This window comes from Oncorhynchus gorbuscha, linkage group LG04 (genome assembly GCF_021184085.1).
Source record: "Oncorhynchus gorbuscha isolate QuinsamMale2020 ecotype Even-year linkage group LG04, OgorEven_v1.0, whole genome shotgun sequence".
In the NCBI taxonomy this organism is placed as follows: domain Eukaryota; kingdom Metazoa; phylum Chordata; class Actinopteri; order Salmoniformes; family Salmonidae; genus Oncorhynchus; species Oncorhynchus gorbuscha.
Window position 1 is genome coordinate 62042864 of NC_060176.1, and position 22758 is coordinate 62065621.

Here is a 22758-nt window from a genome sequence, read left to right on the forward strand (position 1 = left end):
ACACTGAACACTATGAAATACAAAAACAATAAACGAATACGTGAAATGACAAAACCGAAACAGTACCGTGTGGTGAAAAACAAACAAACAAACAGTGAAACCCAGGCTACCTAAGTATGATTCTCAATCAGAGGCAACTAATGACACCTGCCTCTGAGAACCATACTAGGCCGAAACATAGAAATCCCAAAATCATAGAAAAACAAACATAGACTGCCCACCCCAACTCACGCCCTGACCATACTAAATAACGACAAAACAAAGGAAATAAAGGTCAGAACGTGACACTTTGCAAACAGCTCTAACACTAAAAAGGCAATTTTCATCATGTTCACAATTTCAAAGTATTATTTCAACCTCGTAGTGTGGAAATATATATAACACAGAAACATTATGCTTTTGACTGCACTGGGGCCCATAGCAAAATGTGGGTCCGAGTGAATGAAATTTAAAACAAAATACATTTTCTCCACAGTCAAGAGAGGGGCCACTAAAATATTTTGCCATGAGGTTGGGCCCCATAAAAGGATAGAGCTGGCCCTGGTGGCCATCATTGTCCCATGTTGCATGCCAGCAACATGTTATCATCTCACTGTACTGGTGGAGTTCATTGGCAATCAGACAATAACACAAACATAAAACAGCATTCATTACACTCACATTTGTGCATGCAATGGAAGTATTGGCTGTATTAGATGATGAAAATTCCAACGTGTGCAAAGCTACTTTAAAAAGCGTTGTTGAGGGGGTGGTGGTTGTGTTCCCAAATGAGGACCACATGAGAGGACCACACCCAATATACATTAATCTTATGCTACATTTCCACTCCTCCCTCCAGCATTGCCTGGCTTGGAGCTTAGAGCTAAACAGTTTCACATCCCGAGCCAGCCATTCATCCTGCCCTGCCCTTGTTACCATGACCTCAGGACATGGTAACATGACCTTTAGTGCACTCTCAATCAAGCAGTGCGGAGTGACCTTTGTACTGGAACAAAACACAAGTCAGGGAGAGAGTTAAGCACACACAAAAAACTCAAGAGGAATCATTGAGTCATTCTGCATCCTGTCAACACATAACACTGGGCATGGAAGTCCTGCTCCCCATGGCTTCCACTGGAACTGTGCACATGGATTTGGACTTCTCACAACAGATATTTAAAACTGGAATTGTTTATTTCATCCATAGCACAGAGACAAGCACAACGGGTTGTGTGTGTGGTATAATATTTCCACTTAAAATCCTTTGCCAGAAATGGTGTATCAAACACCACAACATTACATATGAATACATTGCAGTGCTGTAATTAGCCGTGCACATTTCTGTGTGCACTTACTAACAAAACTTTCAAAATAGATTCAGAATAAGTATGCAATTAAAGTATTGTTTTGTTCTCCCCCCCAAAATAGGACAAATATGATAATAAAATGCTCAAAAGATATTTAGGCAAAGCTTTACTTGAATTAGTGGTCTTCATAACGGCAGTACATGCACTACATACAGGTCTAATCATTTCTGACTTACAGTGAAGCTGAAACTGTCATAGAGGTTTATGGATTATATTTCCTTTAAGACAAAACTGTACATCTGTATGCATTTACACATTGACCTCCATGACAGTTCATTTCCTAAAGGGTAGTGGTTTATAAATAGGCCAAAATGATTAGAACATGTCGTGAACGTGTAAATGTTACAAGCAGCAACAATTGTATCTCTTCATTAAAACAAAAATGAACATATTACTTTAACAAAATGTATGTAAAGCAACAACAATGTAAATATAAAGCATACATTTCTGGTCAATTACAAGCGAATACAAAATCTTAAATTTAGAAACTCATGTATATTGTGTTTGTCAGCTCATATATTTTCAAAGTATCCCTCATCCTCACTAAAATAAACAAATTTCAACAGTTAACACTACAGTGCCCAACATCATGTATACATGTTAAAAAACAAAAGCATCAATAGGCCTGAAATGACAATGACAGATGATCAAAGTGGCTAGGTGGTAGGATGGAGCTTGATGGGCCATAAAAATCAAATGGGAGGAATAAATGAGCAGTTTGTGATTTCCAATAACATACCAACACAGTGTCCACATTGACGAGGAGCATTGTTGTGTATGGGACGCATGGTATGCTGTCAAGTGTCTTGGTTAGAATGCATTGAAAGACGAATGTTGGCTGCTGAATCCAATATGGGTTCTGCTGGACTGTCCATTACTGACCATCTCTCTTATCTCTATGGGGGATGGCGATCCTGTCATGGTACTGATGATACTTTACCAGAGCATAAAACGCCTGTGCTCATTGGTCAACAAAGTGTATGTTATATGTGAGTTGGTGTCCATTGTCCCAGGCATACAGGACCTTCTCCTTGGGGTTGTAGTCTATCTGGGTAGTGTAGGCGTACTCGTTGGTGAAGGGCAGGCGAGGGATAGCCTCCGAGTTGGTGTGGGTGTCGTAGGCATAGTTCACCTCCCCTTCCTTCTGGTTATAGACGTCCACAGTGTACAGCACCCCACAGATGATGAAGCAGTTCCCATAGGAGTTCCTCTTCAGGCCCGTCCTCCAGGTGGTCTCCTTCTTCATGGACAGATCCCCAGGGTCCAGCTTACTGATGATAATCACCTCCTGCTGGGAGTAGTCATAGTCCATGGAAGGGTAGATCACCCACAGCCCACTCTCGTCCACGGCAAAGTCAATGTCCGAGTGACCTCTCCACTTCCAGGGGGTAGTGTCCTCATAAACCACATCATGCAGGAGGGTCCAGGCGGCCACGTAGCGCATCCTCAGGTCGTACTTGATGATGTTCTTGGTGAAAGCTCGGTTGTAGTAGAAGGCTCCGTTGTACACCACGTGGCCCGTGCCGATCCAGTTGTAAGGCAGTTTGAAGAGGTTGCTCCAGCGACCTAACAGGACCATATACAGGGATGTTTACTGAGAAACTAATTGCATATCATGTTACCCCCCATACAGTATGCTAACATCATGCCATCTTATATATACACACATGTACAGTCAAGTCATTCTGGGCGCCACTGAGGTGTTAAATAGTTATACCATAAACGTATATATAATGGTTTCACATGAGAGACTGGTTAGTTTCTGTTTGACTGTCCCACTCCCACTGTCCACACAGATGTCCTGTTATTAGTGTCATGATCATATCTGGTCACATCGCTCTCTAACAGTTCCACCTCAGGAAGTGTGATTTAGATAATGAATGAAGCTGCAGTGAAGGACAAAAACAACCCGTTAGCGCAGAACCATCCCCGCCCCAGCCCATGCCTCTGTAATCCCTCTCAGCTCTGGCCAGTTCAAAGGGGAGGCACATGTCAGCCTAGGCAGAGATCACAGCCACTCACAGAGATACCTAGTCATCCGCACACTGCTGTGAACTCACCACCCTACTGGATACCAGAGCAAAATCTCTTCACGCTTTGTAAGATGTGAGTTAAAAAAAGCTTCTGTCCAAACACCTCTAAATCAACCAGGCTAGTCCAGTGGGATAGATCATTTTACCCAGTCAGTTAAGAGGAGTAATCCTATTTCTCTCGCCAAGTACTAGTGCAAGAAGGAGGGGGGGGGGGGGGGATTTGTGTGAAATTAAATGAACAGTATTACAACTAAACCTGCATGTTTGAGTCTCAAGCTACTGTAGTGTATACTCACTGCATTTCATGGGTCACTTTCTACTCACTGCATTTCATGGGTCACTTTCTACTCACTGCATTTCATGGGTCACTTTCTACTCACTACATTTCATGGGTCACTTTCTCCTCACTGCATTTGGTCACTTTCTACTCACTGCATTTCATGGGTCACTTTCTATTCACTACATTTCATGGGTCACTTTCTACTCACTGCATTTCATGGGTCACTTTCTACTCACTACATTTCATGGGTCACTTTCTATTCACTACATTTCATGGGTCACTTTCTACTCACTGCATTTCATGGGTCACTTTCTACTCACTACATTTCATGGGTCACTTTCTACTCACTACATTTCATGGGTCACTTTCTACTCACTGCATTTCATGGGTCACTTTCTACTCACTGCATTTCATGGGTCACTTTCTACTCACTACATTTCATGGGTCACTTTCTACTCACTACATTTCATGGGTCACTTTCTACTCACTGCATTTCATGGGTCACTTTCTACTCACTACATTTCATGGGTCACTTTCTACTCACTACATTTCATGGGTCACTTTCTACTCACTACATTTCATGGGTCACTTTCTACTCACTGCATTTTATGGGTCACTTTCTACTCACTACATTTCATGGGTCACTTTCTACTCACTACATTTCATGGGTCACTTTCTACTCACTGCATTTCATGGGTCACTTTCTACTCACTGCATTTCATGGGTCACGTTCTACTAACTACATTTCATGGGTCACTTTCTACTCACTACATTTCATGGGTCACTTTCTACTCACTGCATTTCATGGGTCACGTTCTACTCACTACATTTCATGGGTCACATTCTACTCACTGCATTTCATGGGTCACTTTCTACTCACTGCATTTCATGGGTCACGTTCTACTAACTACATTTCATGGGTCACTTTCTACTCACTACATTTCATGGGTCACTTTCTACTCACTACATTTCATGGGTCACTTTCTACTCACTGCATTTCATGGGTCACTTTCTACTCACTGCATTTCATGGGTCACTTTCTACTCACTACATTTCATGGGTCACGTTCTACTCACTACATTTCATGGGTCACTTTCTACTCACTACATTTCATGGGTCACTTTCTACTCACTACATTTCATGGGTCACTTTCTACTCACTACATTTCATGGGTCACGTTCTACTCACTACATTTCATGGGTCACTACAGATCATTAGAGACTATAATACTGTTACACTGATCTCATTCCATAGATGTACAGTTGAAACCCCATGCTCCATAGAAATTGAAAAGAATAGAAAATAATGAACAATTATAATGATATAACAGTATTCAATTTCTATGCAATGCCCACCTTGTTTGAAGTTGTCCAGGTTTCGGAACTCCACCAGGTTGTTGCCGTAGTAATAGTTGGTGACGTAGATCTTTGAGTCCTTGGCCAGGGGATCCTTCATCCAGGCTCCTTCGTTCCGCCCATAGCTGTGCTGCTTCTCTGGGAGCTCAATAGAGGCCAGAGTCCCCTCACAGTCCAGGATTTTACCTGCCAAGTACAGTACAATACAGTCAACACAGAAACTACCAGAAAACTGGATAAAGAATGGCCTGCATGAGTTTTCAATCATTCAATTTCACAGTTACACACATTCTGGCAGCTAAACATTACATGTTTATCCGTTACTGAATTGGACAGAGTCATAGCACTGACTGTCTCTATTGCTGTCAATGAGCACACTTAGTTGTTATGTGGTGTAGTATAATGTACACTACACTAGGTAATTGTGTAGGTCAGGCTACCTGCTCTGTGTAGGATTGGCCGGCTGTTGTTGTCAGAGTTGTCTAGGAACAGCATGATGGTGGGGGCTGGTCTGTCTAGCCTTTCAACTCTTGCTACAATGGTGGTGGTGGTAGTGGATGGCATTGTAGTACTGGCTGTTGTTGCTGCCGTTGTTGTCGTGCTCGTGGTAGTGGTGGTGGTTGTGGTAGTGGTTGCAGTTTCTTTGGTAGTTGTTGGCTCAGCTGTGGTTCCCTCAATGGTTTCCAGGACAATTTCAGCACCTCCGTCCTCAGAGTGTGTCTCTTTGACGTGGTGGACGGTGTGAGTCTTGGCAGCGTTGTCTAAGGATAAAGACAAGTATTGGAAAATAGGCCATGGGATTTAGTTAGACTCAAATTCAAAGTCTGGAGGATCCTTGTCTTCACTAGTTTTCATTAGAATTAGTTGGCTTAATTAATCAAAAAGGCCCTGTATGGGCTTCTTTTGAGACCTCTGCCAGAGAGACAGACACTGTACAGTACCACAGATTTCCAGGGGCCATGTCAAAGGGGAATGCATTAGTTATATAGCACACAGACTATGCCAGCTTCCTCTCGCTGTCTCTGTCCCCTCCTCTGTAACCAAGTCTGTCCCGCTGTCTCTGCCTCTCTGTTTGGATTCAGAATTCCACAGCCCTCACATGGCATTTTCTTATCCCTGGCCATGGAGAGAGAATAGCAGAACAGAGGACAGTGTCAGGAGGACTGGGCCAGCCTGAGGCTGATCCCCTCTGTTACTCATACTCTCACTTCCTTAGCTGCCAGACAGATGCGTGAGATAAAACGTCTCTGCCTGCTACATAAGCAGCACATCTGCACCACACGCACACTCTGAACCTCAGGGTGCTAGCCGTGCACACTACTTGACCACATGTATCTACTGAAGGCCTAACAAGATAGGGAGTCAGGGACAGCTTAGGAGTCAGTCAGGCAGCATAGATAGGAGAATGTGCTGTAGGTCTCTAAAGTATGTTCTGAAAGAGAAACAGTGTTGCTTGATACTTCAAAAGCCACATTGTCCTTTATCTAATAGATGCAAGACTTCTGGTTAAGATTCACCTTTGAATAAAGGAAAACTACTCTTTGTGAGAGATTATGGAAATTAAGCTGAATCAATTCACTGGCTTGACAAGGGTGGCTGCACTAACCAAAGTATGGCTAAACAGCTTGGCATAGCAGAACACATGACCTGACAACATATGTGCATTTGCGCCCTGAGCAAACCTAGCATACCTACAGTATCTATTCAAGAAGGATTGTGAGGAGTCAGGAAATGTTTTGTCAGCTTTCATCGGCACAGTGATGAGGGCCCACAACACATTGTGTATGAGGAGTGAAGCTGAGGCGTGTAGTGGATGTGGCTATGTTCCATTGAAACGACATTCCATTAGCTCTATGTATTATTTAATGCTCGCTGAATGCACGCATGCAATTGGATCCTCTGATGGCCCAAGCCCTGCTTGGTTGGAAATAACAGCAGGATAAATCTTGTACTGTGGATCTGGTGATCTACAGTGAAGGATTCACTGTTTTACTGTTTCCAAGATGCCAAGAGTAGTACTAAGATTTATACTCCTTTATCACACATGTGTAAGAACAACATATTTAATTCAAATTTGAATGGCTTGCTCTACACAAACTTTTAGGGCTTGCTCTACACAAACTTTTAGGGCTTGCTCTACACAAACTTTTAGGGCTTGCTCTACACAAACTTTTAGGGCTTGCTCTACACAAAATTTTAGGGCTTGCTCTACACAAAATTTTAGGGCTTGCTCTACACAAACTTTTAGGGCTTGCTCTACACAAACTTTTAGGGCTTGCTCTACACAAACTTTTAGGGCTTGCTCTACACAAACTTTTAGGGCTTGCTCTACACAAACTTTTAGGGCTTGCTCTACACAAACCTTTAGGGCTTGCTCTACACAAACTTTTAGGGCTTGCTCTACACAAACTTTTAGGGCTTGCTCTAAAGAAACTTTTAGGGCTTGCTCTACACAAACCTTTAGGGCTTGCTCTACACAAACTTTTAGGGCTTGCTCTAAAGAAACTTTTAGGGCTTGCTCTACACAAACTTGAAGTGCTTGCTCTAAACAAACTTTTAGGGCTTGCTCTACACAAACTTTTAGGGCTTGCTCTACACAAACTTGAAGTGCTTGCTCTACACAAACTTGAAGGGCTTGTTCTACACAAACTTGAAGTGCTTGCTCTACACAAACTTTTAGGGCTTGCTCTACACAAACTTTTAGGGCTTGCTCTAAAGAAACTTTTAGGGCTTGCTCTACACAAACTTGAAGTGCTTGCTCTACACAAACTTGAAGTGCTTGCTCTACACAAACTTGAAGTGCTTGCTCTACACAAACTTGAAGTGCTTGCTCTACACAAACTTGAAGTGCTTGCTCTACACAAACTTGAAGTGCTTGCTCTACACAAACTTGAAGGGCTTGCTCTACACAAAAAAAGAAAATATGTGATGGAGACGTACAGCATCCATTTCGGTTGGGAATCTGAAATACAGCCTGGTGTAATGCTGATCCAGCATAATGTAATGTAGATCCAAGAGTACAATTTAGTTATTTGAATTGGTTTTGTTTAGAACAATCACAATAAGGTCTGAGAACATTAGAACAGCACATAGATGATCTCATACAGGCTGGCTGAGTGCTGCTAACTCAGCTGAAGTCACAGCCCAAAGTTGACTTTAGGGGTTAGTGGGCTCCATACACATGCTCATACTGGGCTGGGAGAGAGAGTGGTCCAACTCTCCCCCTTTATCAAATCCAAATCATATTGTATTGGTCGCATACACATATTTAGCAGATGTTATTGTGGGTGTAGGGAAATGCTTGTGCAAAGTTTCTTAGGAGCAATGAACAGGGAGACCATGTCTATCGGCACCATCTTGTATCGGCCCTTGTTCTCTCACCTTTACCACCTGTGCCGTGCTCATCCCCATCCACCTTGGCTGCTTTGTAGTAGGTGATGCCTCTCACTAACCCCGGCTGGTGACCTGCCACCTTGGCCTTGGCTGTGGGGTCAGGCTTGACAGGTTTCCCAGGCTTGGTGCTCTCTTTCTTAGGTTTTACAATCTTTTCCTTGGGTGGCTTGGGAGGGGGCTTGGATGAAGGGGGCTTTTTGTTAGGGTTTTTTACGGTGTCCTTGGTTTTCTCATCATTGGTGTTCTGTAAACATTGACATTCAATTCAAGCCTGTCATTTATGGTATGTCAGCGGGCATGTGAACATTGATTTGTGTGTTTGATGTGTAATTTGTGAGCAAGCTTTTGTGTGGTGGGTGTGTGTGTGTTTGAGAGACACACTTACCTGAGATTTGGTCTCTGTTTGGTCTTTCTGCAGTAGCTGCAGGCCCAGACTGGAGATCTGCTTCTTGATGCTCATCATGATGTTGGAGTAGTTCTCATACCTCTTAAACTGGTTAGTCAGTGTGATCATGCTGTCCCTTACAAACTCATTGTCCCGAGTCAGGTTGGTCTTGATTGTCTGTGGAAACAGACGTGTTCTAAGAATCCGGCCCGTCCATTGTACCGACCAAATGCAAATAACTTTGTTAACGAAAACAGACCCCTTTTGTAAAAACATTACAAACACAAAACCTGGGAGAACCAGTCACACAAATCTCTTTCTCCTCCCTCTAGTTCATCTTCTCCTGTTTGACTAGTGAATAGCTGTGGGGGTTAAAGAAATCTCTGTGGATACTGTAACCATGCCGTTTAGGGGGGTAATTACTGGTATCTAATCACAAACCATTTCATCAGCTCTCTGTCTGCATAAGGACCATATACAGCTAGAACGTCAAGGACCCAAATACATTCACATACAGTATATAGGAAGGCATGCAAACCTAGTATTCCCTGATTTTTGTTTTTTTGTTATTGTTCTACTTGTTGTACTCTATGAGGGTGTTTTTTGGGGGGGGGGGCTTACCTCCTCTAGTGTGTTCATCTGGGAGACCACCTTGTTGATGTAGGAGTGAACCTTCATGAGGTCCAGACTGTACAGCGTCCCCTCCAGTAGGTCCACCATGGAATGCAGCTGTACACCCACACACAGCACAGACGAGAGTATTAGCACCAAACATAATAAAGAAGCGGGAAAATATGTTGACAGGTTTTACATTTGACATTTAATTGAGTATGTGGATTCAATAACACCTAAAAACACCCACGCCTATTTTCATTTAAAAGTATTGACTTAACAATGGGTGCTGCTTTATACTACCCTCATCTCTCAGTCCTGAATCAGACACCTGCCAACTACAAATCCACTGTTTCAGCAATTTGGCTTTCATATTGCATTAAAAGCCCTCCCCAAAATTTATTTTGAGCCTTTTCTTTGTAATGCAATTCAATGTATTCCTTATAAGACATGGCTATGTCTAAACCCAGTCAGATCACACATCTGGTTCTGGTTCTTCCCTTCATGTGGCGCATAGCATGCCTCATCTCCTCTCCTCTCACTCCCAGTGAAAAATGTATGTGTGCTTCAGATACGTACATCCTGAGAGGTGCTGAGATGTTATCGACAGATAGAGAACCTAGTGAGCTCATGGAAACCTGTCTGCGCAAAAACCTGGGATACTTTAAAGCTTTAATTTGAACAATTATAAGGATATCCTATTTCTGCTTCTCCCGTGGTTATGTACAGTATATCTTCAGGACCAAACCACACACATGCAATCAGGGTCTCTGTCACGGTCTTTACATAGTCAATTAAGTGATTTTACTACCAACATTTACAGTTCTAATGTTATTTTACCACTAAGTTGGGTCTGTTACTGCTGGAACACACCTTGAGCAGTTCAGGGGCCTGTTTCTTCAGCTTCTCCATCTTCCACTCGTTCTCACAGGGGTTGAGGGAGGAGGGGGGGGCAGTGCACGAACACTTGCAGTCCGATCCAGAGCTGACGGTCTCCACCGTGTAAAAGTCCTCCACACGCACGCTGCCACTCCGCAGACGCTGGCATGCATCCTTGCTCAGTGGCCTCATGATGCACTTACAGCGACAGTCTGAGCCCTCGGACGTCATCCGCACCGGCTCCGTCTCCCCGAAGATCTGACAGGAGACATAGTTGAAGAGAGTGGATGAAATGGTCTGATTTGAAATATTGTATAGCACTGATTGAAAAAAAAGCATTCTTGACATGTAATGAGCTGGACATGGTTCCTGTCCCTCAGCGACAGGAGTCAATCACAGCCTGGGATGATGTCACAGCGTGGGGTTGAATGTAAAATGGCGAGTCTGGAGTCTGATCAGTTGTCACAAATCCTGACAGACATTCTGAGAAAGCAACTCATAGTGATCAATGGTCAGGGTTGAACTTTATATCAATTCACCCCGTGAACATTATGATTCATTAAAATATACGCTGAGCTTGGGTTTTCTTCTCACAGCAGTCTATGGAGAGCTGTTCCAATGTTCTGAATGACTCCCTCCCAGGTGGACATTCTATGAATAAAACATACATTTTCTTAGGAGGGAAACAAAAGCATGGGAATGAAAGTGATCTTGGGACATTAACCACATGCTTCCTCTTCTTTGAACACTAGCCGTCATGAAGCACATGAAAGCCATTGAGACCAACGCAATGCCATTAATATCAACTCTTATCCCCAGCTGTGTCGGACGCTAGCACTCCCCACACATGGTGTAAAATGAGAGAACTCTGGCCGACCATGTGCAAGCTCATGCTACTGACATCATCCTCAGAATCACTCCAGATAAATAACAAAAAACAAACATTGAATAAACGCAACATATTTTATTATAGACAGTCATCAAAGTGAAGTGTTTATGGGTTACATATTTAGGCTCAGTCATAAATTTGATATTTCTATACCATACATTTATTGCAAATCTGATTTAACGTTTGTTTGTTGTTGACAGGTCGATGACGTGCAAAACCTTCATTTCACAGAGAACTTAAGATGTCACAGTAGTTCTCAAGTGTCTTTCTCTCTGTCTGTCTCTCTGCCGGTGTCTGTGACTGGCAGTGCTCTCTCTGGTCATCTCCCCATGTAGAGGCCAAGGGGTTGCTGCACTGTATTGATGCTAAGCTCATCTTCCAGCACCTTCTGGGGCCCAGCTCCCTCTCACACCCTCTTTCCAGGGGGCTTAACCTGTCATCTTCCTCCAATGAGATTTTGGAAACTCTATAAACCCTGGGGCAGACAGACCCACATGAATCTTTATAAACCCGGGGGAAGGCAGACCCACATGAATCTCTATAAACCCTGGGCAGGCAGACCCACATGAATCTCTATAAACCCGGGGGCAGGCAGACCCAGATGAATCTCTATAAACCCTGGGCAGACCCACATGAATTTCAGGCAGACCCACATGAATCTCTATAAACCCTGGGCAGGCAGGCCCACATGAATCTCTATAAACCCGGGGGAAGGCAGACCCACATGAATCTCTATAAACACTGGGCAGGCAGACCCACATGAATCTCTATAAACCCTAGGCGGGTAGATCCACACAAATCTCTATAAACCCTGGGCAGGCAGACCCACATGCATCTCTATAAGCCCTGGGCAGGCAGACCCACATGAATCTCTATAAACCCTGGGCAGGCAGACCCACATGAATCTCTATAAACCCTGGGCACGCAGACCCAGATGAATCTCTATAAACCCTGGGCACGCAGACCCACATGAATCTCCATAAACCCTGGGGCAGGCAGACCCACATGAAACTCTATAAACCTTGGGGCAGACAGACCCACATGAATCTCTATAAACCCTGGGGCAGGCAGACCCACATGAATCTCTATAAACCCGGGGGAAGGCAGACCCACATGAATCTCTATAAACCCTGGGCAGGCAGGCCCACATGAATCTCTATAAACCCGGGGGAAGGCAGACCCACATGAATCTCTATAAACACTGGGCAGGCAGACCCACATGAATTTCTATAAACCCTAGGCAGGTAGATCCACATGAATCTCTATAAACCCTGGGCAGGCAGACCCACATGCATCTCTATAAACCCTGGGCAGGCAGACCCACATGAATCTCTATAAACCCTGGGCACGCAGACCCACATGAATCTCTATAAACCCTGGGCAGGCAGACCCACATGAATCTCTATAAACCCTGGGCAGGCAGACCCACATGCATCTCTATAAACCCTGGGCAGGCAGACCCACATGCATTTCTATAAACCCTCGGCAGGCTGACCCACATGAATTTCTATCAACCCTGGGGCAGGCAGACCCACATGAATCTCTATAAACCCTGGGGCAGACAGACCCACATGAATCTCTATAAACCCTGGGGCAGACAGACCCACATGAATCTCTATAAACCCTGTGGCAGACAGACCCACATGAATCTCTATAAACCCTGGGGCAGGCAGACCCACATGTGGTACCACTTACAGCAGCACAAGAATGCAGCATTACAGATATTCTGTCTGTCTGTGCCCTTACTCTGCCACGTTGTATCGAGACATGATAAACGTCTCAACTGTGCACTCAAACAAGGTATTTAGGGGAGAATTGTCTGCTTCCTCCTACACCAAACCTGCACTGGGCAAGTCAACTGTAGATCTGGGCAGATATCTGTGGAGAGCAAGTCTGCTTGTCTATGTCAGTAAAGAGCATCCTAAACCCAAGCTTAGAGCATCAACCCTAAGTAACAGTGCGTACATGTCCAGTTACTGAGGGTTCTCTGAGAGTGAGAATGTTTATGGAGGCCAGACCCTGCAGGCTGGTGAGGGTAGGGAGAGGAGGGGGTGGGCTCATTAGTGGAGGAATGCAGCCTGAGTGACATGAGTGGGTTGGGGGGCAGTACCCTCCATTACTGCAGACTTACACTCAGAGGGGTCTTTGATTATTGGGCAAGACCCCTGTGTGCGTAGTGGCCGGCCATTCCTGATCCATGTCAAGTGAAAAAGGCAGTGGGTTGGGTTGACAAATGATACAACCACATGAAAACAGAGTGGATTAGCAGATTCAAGTTCCCTTGGAAGGGTTGTGCCCACAGCCCCACTGAACCTTATTGTTCCACCCAAGATGCAGGTGAGCCAAACCCAGGCTGCTTCTTAGCAACATGAGCTTAAGATGCTTCAAGTAGTAAGTACTATGGCAAACCTGGTGACATTTCTTCCAGCTTGACTGGGTTGCCTCCAAGGCACCTGTGTTTGTTATTTTGTGTATTGATTAAGAGGGAAGAGTTAGAACACACCATTCATTTATAGGCTCCTCCCTCTCAACCCTGTCAACTGTACACACAGACTGGAGCAAGATGGGCGTCCACTATCCTAATTATAAAGAAAGCTAAATTATATTGTCTATGCAAAACATTATTGTCCTTGCTCTGCTCATTTAGCATCCCATGACAAGAGAACTTCCAGCATGAAAGCAGACAACAGACCTCAGATAATTCATAATTAAGACTGCTAAAAGCTTAACGCATGCTTTGAGTTTGGAGCCTTTGACCTCTGAGAGCGGTCAAGTTTCAGGTCAAAAGAATAGGACCCAAAGACAAACTCTTGTCTGTACAATAGGGGGAAGGGACCCAACTGCATGGCTTCACATTCACACACATTCCATAGACCACAGTACATGACTAGATCACTAACTCACGAAAGGCTACGGCCACTCTTACAGTGACAATGACTAAGTGAAACCTCAATTGTGTCCACAATTGTTAAAAAACAAGATTCATTACACACAATGGCTAGCACATTCCAGGAGCTTGTTAGTCTTATCTTTAAACACAGAAAACCAATGTTATTCTATGATGGCCTTGACACTGTTCCTGTAACACTAACCTTGGTCCGTATAAACAAGGATGTCCGTTTCAGACCATAGATTTTGTCTAATTGTTCAGGCCAGCTGCATGTTGTTACTAGGCCTACGGTTTGTGGACTTAACAAGGGCTCTGTAGCTTTAACACACAAGATAATTTATGTAGGCTACTTTCCACAAACTTGTATTAATACACAGTCAGGTCCAGAATGTTTGTCACCCTTGATTAAGATGAGAAAAAAAGACTGTAGAAAATAAATAATAGAAATACTGAGCTATATTGTTTGCAAAAAAAGGGGAATTTATATTATTTTATACTTATACAATTGCTCAGATTTAGAGATTTTGTTTAGCAAGTTTTTAAAAATGATCTCAAATGATTATTTATACACTGTATTTTGCTGTTATTTATCAAGGGTGACAATAATTCTGGACCTGATAGATCAAGAACAAACGCTGATGCAGGTCAGTTGTCCATCTCAAAGACTCAACTCAGTAAGCTGTTTCTGAGGTAAGCTGATAGATAAAACTCCTCCCTTAGTAGATGTAGGACTGTTAGAGTGACAGGGCTGAATCCAATCCATGTCAACTCAAATGTTATTGGTCACATGCACATATTTAGCAGATGTTATTGCGGGTGTAGCGAAATGCTTCCACACAGTATTTACATGTCTGGATAGGGTTTTTCTGTTTACTAAATCAAAGCGATGATATTTCAGGTTAGGAAAAAGGTCAAAAAGAAGTTCACCCCAAAATCACCATCTAATAAGATGGAATAGTATTACCCTAATGCATCCATTAGTGTCTTTACAACAGCTAGTAGAATATTGACTCAGACTTTAAGATCCTTTTTCACCCATGGAGACCCTTGAACTGTCCCTTTAAATGATTTGACTTATTACCTTGTTCTCCAGTCTAAACATTACAGACCAAACTGGAGTCCAAATTCTTGTCCAGAAAGTCCACCTGATTCCTAATCTAATTAGTTGTGACTATGATAAACATTCTTACTGTGCCACTGTAAATCTGAACCTGGACTACAGGGGGAAACTTAAGCCATCAGCCTGGAGATGAACCATGAGATTGCTGTCCCTAACCTGAACAGAAACTGGCATTAGCACTAGCACGCTAATTAGCTGGACACAAGCTTACTGAGCACTTGTTTTTTTTGGGGGTACACATCCACATTCCATCTAGAGCTGTTTATGTGTACGACCAAGCACACCATGAACCTTTTGGTTATCTTCAGTGGCTACTACTGAATAATCCAGATGAGAGGAGAAAGGGAGAAACAGTTATCTTTGTATTATCAGGGCAAGTCTGGAACCAAAGTCATGAATGGAATTAGCTGGTTGTCATTGCTTTCCTCCCCAGATGCTGTTGTTTTGGGAGCCAGGTGTTTGAAAGGGATACGTGTACAGATGACTGCCTACTGGATAGATATATAGATGGAACTGATTGCTTTTAGGAAAAACCATAGATCATTGTCTAATATTCCACATGATTGTACAATTGCATCAAACCTTCCCTTAATTCATTTGGACGTTTTTTTCCCACCATAGTGATGGACCCTGGATGTGATGGATGCTGCTTGGGAGAAATTGCCAGCTGAAAGAGACATCCTCTTTCTCCGTTGTGGAACTAACAGCAAGACCCTGTTGTCTCCTCACTGGGCACAGATTCACATCATAGCAGTCAGGCACAAGGAGACATACAGTAATGCACACTGGAAAAGCAGGTGGAAGGCAGGTGGTGTAGAGGATGGGTGAAACATACTTCCCTTTGACTATGTGGTCCTTTGGCAGCCATTTTCTATATGGAGCATCCTTAGATAAAGGTCTCAGACAAATATAACTAATAATTAAGCTTTCAGTTATAAATGTGTGTTCGTTTTCTAATAATAATAATAATAATAATATATGCCATTTAGCAGACGCTTTTATCCAAAGCGACTTACAGTCATGTGTGCATACATTCTACGTTTCTCTTACATAACATCGCTCAGAGGAAAAGGAAGATTGCTTTTTGTTTGCTGTTACGGTCTGTGTCACTGTCTCCTTAATTTCCTGCTGTTCAGAATCAAAGCCCTCTTCCAGCTGCAGTGAGGCCACGGCCCCTGAGACCTTCAGACAGACCGTCTAACACATTGAGTCTCATTTATTCATTAAGTCCCAGGGAAACACTGAGGCTTGTTAGTTCATTACTGTGACAGGGGGGCGTCCTGTCTCCTCCCTACATTTATCTCTCTCCGCCCTCTCATTGACCTCTCGGCAGTATTCCTGGCCTTGTTTACAACCAAAACAAGGGGCAGGTGCACACGCCTGTTCCCATGCCATTGCACCATACCCTCTGTGTCCTCCTCTGAGCTGGCTTTGTCTCGCAATCATCTCAGTGCCACCAGTGGACCATGATACTGTAGGCTGGGCGGGATGTGTCCAATGGGAATGAGGAAGAGGGCAGCCAGGCTGCACACAAGACAGGCACATGAGACGTCTCACAGAGAACAGAGAGAACCATATTCAAATCACTCACAAGTTTGTGATCCTACTGGGCTTTCCTCCAGGTCACCACCAATAAATTTGATGATCAGGGTAATAATAAGGGATGATCATTTTTAGAGTCCTGCTAATGCAATTTGACACTACATTCCACTGTTCTTGAGAGAAAACTAATACCATGATGTGAACACATGACACCTGTGCTCATTGTTCTAACGGTTCCACACACACTGTTCCTCTCACGCACAAAGTAGAAGAAAATCTGCTAGGCAGCCTTCATGGGCTTGTGTGCCTCTTGTCTTGTACCCATGTTGTTTTCTAGACCAAGGGGGAAGTAGTCACCCACACAGAACCATGGGGGAGTAGGGATTAGACTATCCTCAAAGCATTGCAGTTCTATGAGAGGGGTTATGGAAGTCCAGCAGCTGTTCAAACAAGGCAGGGCAGATATTACTGTTACCCGACTGGGTGCCACTGCCATCTCTTCCTACATTTAATCTGGCATCAGGCCCTACACATGAAGGCTCACAGGGAAAACCTAATGTAATGGTTACTTAGTTTGATGACATGCAATAAGGTGATTCAAAGCCTAGATTTATAAACCAAGCTGGCTGATGTAATTTTACATTAATGACATCTATTCATCATAGCAACAAATGTGCGGAATGACATTAGAAGGCTGGTGTGTTGAAGCATGATGCCCAGTCCCCACAAGATTGAAAGTAGAGAGAGAGAGTCAGGACTGCCATTTCTCATTGGTGTCCATGAAGAGGCTAAATGATTGATCTCTGACTGGACACCTGGCCATATGAAGCAATGGTTGATATTGGGAATGGGCATTCTAATTTGGAAATCATATGGATTATTGGGATAACATGGATGTGTAGGTCTACTGTTCATCATGCAAACTGCTCTTCCCTTTCAACAACCTCATGCTACAAGAACATTGGGCCTTCACACCCACGTGAACAAAATAACTATTTTGAATTGAACTATGCAAATTGTGCAATACTTTAATGGAAATAATGTATGTTGATTTTTCAGTGGGTAATATGTTGATTTTATTTTAAGAATGCATAAATCATTGCCTTTCAGATATAATCTGAACAGCAGTAATCCATATCTCCTACAGTAGCAGAACTGTAGGACAGGATTTGCACATTTCTATTCAGATTTTATCACAAGGAATCTCAGTTCCATAACGCATGGTGGACTTCCTTACCTTTGCCATTGCAGCATCAAACAGGTGTTATCAGTCCATTACTAAGTCATGCCTATAACTTACCTTACTCTGCGCAGTGACATCTTTACACACCACCAGTAGGCAAGCTAATAAATGCGTAAATCTCCACATTTTCTCCCAGGTGCCTGGTGACAGATGAATGATCCCTCCAATAACAACCTTTTATTGTCGGAATGACAAGAATATCGGTTACTGTATTATTCAATCCATGAGGTAAGACATTCGCACGAGATATTAGGGCTCCATTGTCATAGACCCACGTCGTGTAAGTTGTTGCCGTAATATGCGAAGGAAGCAGTTTTACAAGTTGATCAGGCGCTGTCTGCACTCTAGTCCTTGGCTCCGCGCATCAACGGTAAAAGTCCACACATCATCCACCCATCTTCTCTTCTCCACACATGGGAGGGGCAATTTACACACACACACACACACACACTTGACATCAACTTTAACATTGGATAATAAATATAATCTTAGCATTAGAGTCATTTCAGACGTGAGACATGTTTCAATAGTTTTCTAATATTCAATAACACTTTTTAAACCTTTATTGCGACATATCTGTCAATTATCATTTACGCATGGCGCACAGTTGATATGAATTACGCGTAAAAGCTGCATTTATTCTATACCATTTTAGCATTTGATATTTTATTGGCACATATTAAATGTAGGCTTGTGCCCAAGGTTCAGAGTTGTCAGACTGCTGCTCGGCCTGCTCGCGCGCGACAAGACATGATCAGGGGAGATAGGACACGTTCAGTGGAATGTCAAAGGGTTGCAGCACCATCTCCTGGTTATTTGTCAAGTTTACAGTCACAGTAGTGTTCCTTGGGGTCGTCTTGTACCAGGGGGCTCAATTCAATCAACCCCCCCCCCATTACAGACGAATGTTCGATTTTTTTCTCTCTATGATCAAAGCACACGGGTTTGGGTAGAAAGGATACTATAAGCCTGAGAGTTCACAAAAGAAAACCGAAAACGTTTTTTTGGGGGGTTCCATTAGTAGCTTTAGGATTAGAGTTAGATGACAAGGCACAAAGCATTTAAAGGGCAACTCCTCCACGTTATCTCCAGCGACAAGCCAGGGTCTATGTGGAAACAGCACGTTTCTTTGATCTGTGGTTAAAAAGATAAAGAAAAATGGTGATTTTCAAAACCTGCAATGAGTTTCTAGCCAGAGGGAGGGTATTTCCTTGCTCCCAATATCACCACGAATCTCCTAGTGTTTGAAAATCACAGTTTTTAAACTTTTAATGACGTCATCGATATAACTTTTTCATGTTATATATGTTTTCTACAAAAAGTAGAAATGTGTCGTTTTCACGTGTAGAAAGTGGTTTGGTGCTGAAGATAAGGAATATGAGGTTGAAAAGTGTCTGAATTGCCCTTTAAACTATGAAGTTTAATCAACAAAGGTCAGTTTTTGGCCAAAGAATCTAAATGGATATCAGAAACACAATGTTGACAGACACGTGACAACAACTTTTTGCAGACTTTCCCCCCAGAAACACCCTGGTCAATAAAATGGTCAATCACTGTTTGATTAATTTGGCCATTATTTGTTATAAACCTTCAAGAACATTTTACGTTATCCAAGTAAACTTTGTACAACAATAATAACAATACTGTGTTATTACATCCCACTCTATGTTTATGAACACATCACAAAACCTGAAGCGGAATTATGTTCTGCTGCACAGATCGTATTGCCTACTCATTGCCAACTCAGCGGAATGATGCAGGACCACCAACTACAAACACGACGACCAAACCCTACATAACCCAGAATGCATACTGCAGCGCGTACGTCATTGCTTAATGTTCAGGGTAAATGATTTGTGTAGGTATGGGGGTGTGGAAGAACAGTTATTCTTACTGACACCCGCAGGCTTGGGGCTACAGTCTGTCCAGTGAAGACAGTAGCGTCTCAACACAACGAAGACAGCTAATTGCATTATCGAATTGAAAATATTGCCAATAGGCGCCCGGCTGATAGAACGTCGCGCATGCAGCTTTCATGAAGGAGGATGGAGATAGAGGACAGGACGAATGGGTTCGATTACCCAGAGAGAAACAATACGAAGTCCGTTAACGGTACGTGCCGTCGGTGCTTATCCTTTTTCCAATTCTATTGGGAATGGATAGTGGTTGTAAACATCAGCATTACATTTGACTACAGTAGTATAGGCTTCCTAGTCTAAAGGCTACATTCGATGAAGTTTATTAATTATTTTCGTATCAGGTTTTATGCACGCGAATCTATTCATGTGGAAAAAACATTTACAGTCATTGGGAAAACACAAACATGCATACCCATTTCCTTACATTCTTGATACATTGTTATACAATTATTGTAACATAGTTAATAATGCTGTTTATAGGCTACTTAATATTTTACTTATTCTAAGTGGGGTTTGATAAGGTGAAAAAATACAGTAGCCCACCCTGTGCATGGGCTGTCAATTGCCTTTCAAAATGTGTCTCATCTATGGGAATTATCTGATCATGTGGGCTCCCTGCCAACTTTATTTACTTTGTCAGTGTTGATTCTTGCATATTTCACACTGTGATTGGTTTGAGTGTCGTTTGCTGAGAACCAAGGTAGGAATGTTTTTATTTGGACGTGAGAAGTCAGTGGTATTTTGGAGATCGTAAAAGGTGAACTTTTGAACTTGGAGAACGCCCTTAAGCTATTAGATTTAGTCCCAAAATCCTATGTTGGCCACCACAATACATGGACATTGAAATGTTTTGTGGTGGAGAGAGCAAAAGCATTGCGTTTTAACTATTAAATGAATCCAATTGATTGGAATGACTACTTGGCAAAATGTCTTAGATCTGTTATTAGACCACTTCTCAGAAGAGCGATAGACCGGCTATGCGGCATTGTTTTAAATCTAAAAAATATATTTATTTCGAGGCTATTAAAGAGTAGCTATAGACCTATATTGTTTGATACATTTTGGTAAGAAGATTGCATCCATAATTGCACCACGTGTGACTGTCGTACATGTTGGGGACACAATTCACTCTTCCTTATAAAGCTATACATCATACATTTGGTTATATTTAGTTTAATAATGATTTCTCTCATGCACATTTATTTGACAAATTACAAATATCGACGCCTTATTTCAGGGGAGGGACATTACTGTCTCATCCATGCACCAGGGCCATGTATCGTGCCCCCGTGTGGGTGTGAAGATTTATTGTCATTTCAAGGATTAAAATTCCTTACGCATTGACGAGGAATATTAATTGAAAATGATTGATCGAAGTTAAAGTTTATATCACAGTGGACCGTCAACTAATATATGAATCATATTTTGGCAAGCATAAGGCCACTGTGCATTAATTAATGGTTTAGCCTAATGCATGTTAAACCGAGTACTTGAGATTTAATCAGTGACATTTCTATAAGATTCGGATCTATTTTTGTGTGCAAACATTTCAATGACAAATGTAGAGACTCACCAAATAGCCTACAATAAGGGGAAAAAGCTCATTTATGGCGGGTTCTGTTGCACTTTGATTTACATAAATGTACAAATGTTAAATTTAAGGATTTAACTTTATTATAAGACAAGTTATAATATGTTATTAGAACTTGTGCTTATAAAATGATCATAAACATTATTACATAGTTTGAAGTATAATATAGTAGCTCATTTAAATAAAATTAAGAAAATGTTATTTGTGTTCATTTGATTAGGCATAGGCCTTAACCTCATAATAAATACACTAGTAATATAAATACATGTACATTTTTACAAGTGATTTACAAATAGTTAATTGGTTAATGGTTCATTCACTTTTGAATTAACTATGGTTAATTCACTTTTTAATGATGCATATGTCAAACACACATTTAACTAAGTATATCATATACTTTGAAAAGAGAAGTATAAAAAAGGTGTCCAAAAATACATAGGTTTTCCTGACATGTTCCTGTAGAATAGTTTGTCCCCCCCTAAAATAGTTATTAAGATTTTTGGTTTCCTCATCAGAGTATTTGAAATGACCCTAAAGGAATCTCACATTTTATGTTATTTTACTTTAAAGACATACATGTGTGTGTTTAGAGAAAGTACATGTTATATTCCAGGAACATTTTCCTCTCAAATGAAAATAAAGAAAAGGAAATACTTTTGAGATACTATTCAGTTGCATACATTTCCCATGATCATAATTACTATGAATACTTCATTTTCGTTTTTTTTCAAGATTGTTTTGAAGACCTAATTTTGTAATTCCCTCTCATTTTTCATTGACAATTTCACACTAACACAATATTAGCATACTATCCAGTATAAAGCTACAATGCTTTCAGAAAGTTATTCATACCCCTTGACTTTTACCACATTTTGTTGTGTTACAGCCTGAATTTGTCACTGGCCTATACACAATATCCCATAAGGTCATTATGTTTTTCGAAATTTTTACAAATTAATTAAAAATGAAAATCTGAAATGTCTTGAGTCAAGTCTTCAACCCCTTTGTTATGGAAAGCCTTAATAAATTCAGGAGTAAAAATGTGCCTAACAAGTCACATAAAAAGCTGCATGGACTCACTCTGTGTGCAATAATAATGTTTAACATGGTTTTAGAATGACTAGCTCATCTCGGTACCCCACACATACAATTTTATGTAAGGCCCCTCAGTCTATCAGTGAATTTCAAACACAGATTCAACCACAAAGACAAGGGGTGTTTTCCAATGCCTCAAAAAGAAAGGCACTTATAGGAAGGAAATCGCTCAGGGATTACACCATG

General features: G+C 42.0%; 1 protein-coding gene across 1 annotated transcript; it reads right to left on the bottom strand.

The window, feature by feature from the left end:
- Positions 1 to 1152: 1152 nt before the first annotated feature.
- LOC124034442 (olfactomedin-like protein 2A) lies at positions 1153 to 18366 on the bottom strand. Its single transcript, XM_046347666.1, has 8 exons — positions 18025 to 18366; positions 10278 to 10541; positions 9414 to 9521; positions 8793 to 8969; positions 8396 to 8651; positions 5455 to 5775; positions 5015 to 5200; positions 1153 to 2912 (listed from the first exon to the last, which is right to left on the bottom strand). The coding sequence occupies exons 1-8, from the start codon at positions 18091 to 18093 to the stop codon at positions 2308 to 2310; spliced, it is 1986 nt and encodes a 661-aa protein (XP_046203622.1). The 5' UTR covers positions 18094 to 18366; the 3' UTR covers positions 1153 to 2307.
- Positions 18367 to 22758: the final 4392 nt, after the last annotated feature.